Raw genomic sequence first — 4,366 nt, forward strand, 5'->3', positions numbered from 1 at the left:
GGTAGTAGATGTTATGTGGATTTCTTCATATTTCCTATGCCATCTTGAAAAAAAAATATTTTTAAAGGAAGCATCATCCAACATAATTTGGAGCACTTTTCTCTAATATTTCTGGTCCCCTTCAAATATGAAGGATGAGGCATGACAACCTTAAAAGCTTTGAAATGATTGGTTTTCTCCTTTTGTTCGTCTCCTTAACATTGTTTCTTAGATTCTCCTCTTCCTCCGTTCAACAAAAAGTTATTTTAGATGGACGGATGAATTCACGTATCGAACGTTTCATCTATTGAAGTTGAAAAAGTGAAGGAGAAAATTTTCAATTGATATTAGCTTTTTTACTAAGATTGAGAGAGGGGTGAATGATTTTAAATTTAAGCATCACAATTTAACTGGACGAAGACATCAATATTTAGTTTGACATTTTAACTTTCTAACAACTTAAGTTAGTAGATATCAGATCCCGGTTCAGTTTCACATCACACAATGCAGAAGAAAACTATATTACCTATCAATTCGACAGTTGACCCGACACAATCTTGTCGTAAATCTAATCAGCAGCCACGTTTCGATATTGGAGATGTCAAGAATACAATTGGGACACGCCTGCACATGCTCGAAGACGTTAAAAAAAAAGCACCCGCAAAGATGTAGATTGTCACGACCGCGTTATTTCAAGAAAATAAAAATCGAAATAATCATCGAGCAAAAATAAACTCCTTCCATCGCCGTTAAATAAATAACGGAAACATCCTCAGTCTTTCACTAGAGACTACATCAAAAAGAGATATTTTTTAAAAAAATAAATATAAAAATATGAAATTGGAATATAAATAAATAAAAGGGCAGCAGATATTTCGATCCAAAATCGGCCGACGAATCGGCGTCCTGCGATTAAATCGCGTTTCCGGCTCACATGGCGGCGGGTAGGGGCTCGTTTGCAAAAAAGTCACCGATGTCGGAGAAGAAATCGTCTACTCCTCCCGCGGTGGTGCCGAGGTCGAGATCACCTGAGCCGAGGAGGAACGCATCGCTCAAATCCTCGGCTAGGAAGGAGATCGGCGCCGAGACATCGTCAAAGAAGCTCAGCGGCGAAGCCCCTTGTAAGGCGAGGAAATCGAGGAACATTGTTTCCTCGTCGTCCGGGAGAATGAATCCGCCCGGCTCCACCGGAGAGATCTCCGCGCTACCTCCCAAGGTTGCCATCGGTGGTTCATCCGCTTGCTTAGTGGAGGAGGAGGAGGAGGAGGAGGAGGAGATGGAAGGAGAAGAGGGAGTGGAGTGGCAGAGGACGGAGGTCGGGGAGCAGACGTAGTGGACCTCCTCGGCGGCGGTGTCGCATTCGGCTGAGACGGATGTGAGGTTATTGTTCAATAGGTTCTTATTCGGAGCCTGCAGAATCTCGGTGGAGTTACTATTAGCTGCGGTGACCGGCGGCGGCTGTGCGAAGTTTGTAATAGCGTCGGGCCCTCGGAGTCTGATGGCGGCGGAGTCGTACACCTTGGCGGCCTCCTCGGCGGTGTCGAATGTGCCGAGCCACACCCGGATTCGCCGCCATGGGTCTCGTATCTCCGCCGCATACTTCCCCCACGCTCGTCTGCGGACGCCGCGGAACCTCGGGGCGTTTCCGTCTCGGCCTCCGTTCATTACAGGGCCGACCTTGCCGACCTTGCTCTTCCTCGAGGAGGTGCCGACGGCGGCGACCTTCGTGGCCTTGATCCTTCTTGCCTCGCTCGCCTCCTGCGCCACCGCGCGGGCCTGGAGTCGGATCTCGTTCACGTACCGCCGGACGCGGCGGCGGCGGCGGATACCGTCAGAATCGTCGCTCGACGAGTCGGTGGCGTCATAGTCGTCGCAAAAGATGCGCACCGTGCGCGGCCGCGGCGCCGCGTCCGCCAGGCGACGACTCGGCTCCGCGGTGACCGCTTTGGCCGTCACCAGGACGTGCTCTGTCCGCTTCACAGGGATCGAAAACACAGCATCCATGTTCATGTTCGTCCTCCGCAATCTATTCTGTTCGCATCTATTCCCCTGCATCCAACACAACAAGACCAACCATCAAAATACAATCTTTTCACTCTCAAAAACTTCAACTTCTGCTTCAAATTCCACACCCCGACTCAGATTTAAAAAAGACGACTCTGAATCAAATAATTTGCAGATAATAATACCCAAAGAGCAAAGGAAATAAGACGGAGAAGAATTCCAAAAAAAAAAAAAGGAAAGAACAAGTTCTACCTCGAATAGCCAAGCACCAGCAAGCTAAGAACTTGAATCCCCGCAATATAAGAGCAAGAACAAGCTTCCAGTTTCTGGAACTTAAACCTCTGCTCTCCCAGGAAGAAAATCGTCACCGAAGGAAAAACAGAACAGAAAAAGAGAGAGGAGAGAGAGAGAACAGCACTGAAGGAGGAAGATGCTACCGAGACTTGCTGTTTTATAGGAAGTGTCGAATTCCCAAACCCGGCGCTCCAAGAATTCTTGTGCGTTCTTACCATTTTTTTCCTCATAATTTGTTTTTTCTCTCGAATATTAGTACTTTTTATGACTTTTCTCCCCTTTTTCCCTTCCTCGTAGAATCACGTGTTAATATTTTTGATAATAATAAAAAATAACAAATAACAGTAATAACTTTGATTTCTATATTAGAATAATTTCCTTAAAATTCTTCTCACCCATTTTTCCAACCTCCCATTCTCCTCCTTCCTAACACCTCCAAAATAGCTGTTCCATATTTTACTGTCATAATTTGAATTTGTCAATTAATGAACATTCTTAATTGATTTCCATCTTAATTTCTTACTCGTAATTCCCTAAATTCACACAATTTCACTGGCGCCCAAAATTAAAATAATCAAACGGGAACAATTAAATTTGCACAACCAATGCATGCACTAAACCCGAGCATTTTAATTTTTAATTTTTTTTCATCCTTTTAAATATTTTTTTTCAAACAGCTGCTTCGTGCACCGTGCCGGTGCACTTACCGCGACCACCTTCTGATCATCATCACGGCGACCGGTGTCTTGGAATACGCCAAATCGGGTAAAACAGATCGGGCCTTCGCATAGACAGTCAGGCCCGACAGTTTGTACCAGGACGTTTCTTTCTCAAGGAGACCTCCTTTTTGAATAGAAATGATTTTTAAATGGTGGTTAAAATGATTTTTTTCCTATTTTCCTTTTTTTAGTATTAGTCTAAAATTGCCTCTTTCCTTCTGAAATTAATGACAACTCCATGTGACATTTCTGGCAAACTCCATTTGGTAATTTGATTACAGTCGAGAAACGTCGATGTACTTTGTAGTTGGGATTGAGTTCGACGTTTATTGTGCATATGTAACCAATTTGATTAATATATAATTAATGGCATAAATAGATTCCATATCTGGGGGGAAATGGAAGACCTTAATTCAATTAAATATTGGCCAATGTCGATCGGTCATTTAAGTGAAGAATAATTAGAAGCTAAAATGGAAAAGACTTAAAGGATTTTCTTTATATGTATCAAAAAGCGTATCTCACTCATTTGCTTAATTGACTCCAATAATTCTCAGTTCTCCGTTATTTCTCAGTTAGAGTTTCATCCATTCCATTAAATAATTTAAATTGATTGAATTAAAATTTTATCGACTTGACCGATCCAAATGATTGAACACGTTTACAAATGAGTTCAAATTGACCGATCCACTTGTAACCCGCATGGGTTGACATGCGGCGGACTTAGCTTGGATTGGGATGCAAGTTAAGAAATTTTTTTTAAAAACTTAACTAAAATAGAAAATTCAATAGATTTACTTGCTAGTAGATTAGAAGATAACTTTATTAGATTATTGATGGGGTGGTAACAGGGGTCGTTCAATTTAAGACAAAAGTAGAGTTAGCTATCAATATGGAGGTCAAAATTAAGGTGGTCAACGTCAAAGAATCAATGGGCTTACCCATAGTGACCAAGCGGAGGTCGACTACAATTGTCGATCGGGCCAAGTAATGTTTGATCGGCATATGACTTCTATGAGCAGAACGCTATGGTTAGATCGTCAAATGCTTAGTACGGATCGAGGAACGAGGCTGGAATAGTTGTCTGGTCAGGCAGAGATAGTCTACTGGACCCAGTTATCGCAAGGAAGAGTAGCTGAAACTGATAGAATAGAGGGGTCCCTAGCCAAGCGGCTACCCACTTAGTTGAGCAGAGGGATCATTGACGTATCTCTTAGTATCCTTTTGGGAGATAGTGTCGTCGACACAAGGCATGGTCAACAGGCGAATCGTATGGCAGAAACTTCCACTCTCTCATCAGGGATTTGCATGTCTTGTTAAGGTATAATATCAAAGATATTTTTCTGACATCTCCTTTAATGGGATGGTTG

At 43.0% G+C, this 4,366-nt stretch overlaps 1 protein-coding gene across 1 annotated transcript; it reads right to left on the reverse strand.

Moving 5' to 3' along the window:
- Window positions 1–692: 692 nt before the first annotated feature.
- On the reverse strand, window positions 693–2,554 carry LOC122051748 (pathogenesis-related genes transcriptional activator PTI6-like). The gene is made up of 2 exons (XM_042613010.1): window positions 2,236–2,554; window positions 693–2,028 (listed from the first exon to the last, which is right to left on the reverse strand). Exon 2 carries the CDS (start codon window positions 1,987–1,989, stop codon window positions 910–912), a length of 1,080 nt encoding a protein of 359 aa, XP_042468944.1. The 5' UTR covers window positions 1,990–2,028; window positions 2,236–2,554; the 3' UTR covers window positions 693–909.
- Between the last annotated feature and the right edge of the window lie 1,812 nt (window positions 2,555–4,366).

Source organism: Zingiber officinale, chromosome 1B (assembly GCF_018446385.1).
Source record: "Zingiber officinale cultivar Zhangliang chromosome 1B, Zo_v1.1, whole genome shotgun sequence".
Classification (NCBI taxonomy): domain Eukaryota; kingdom Viridiplantae; phylum Streptophyta; class Magnoliopsida; order Zingiberales; family Zingiberaceae; genus Zingiber; species Zingiber officinale.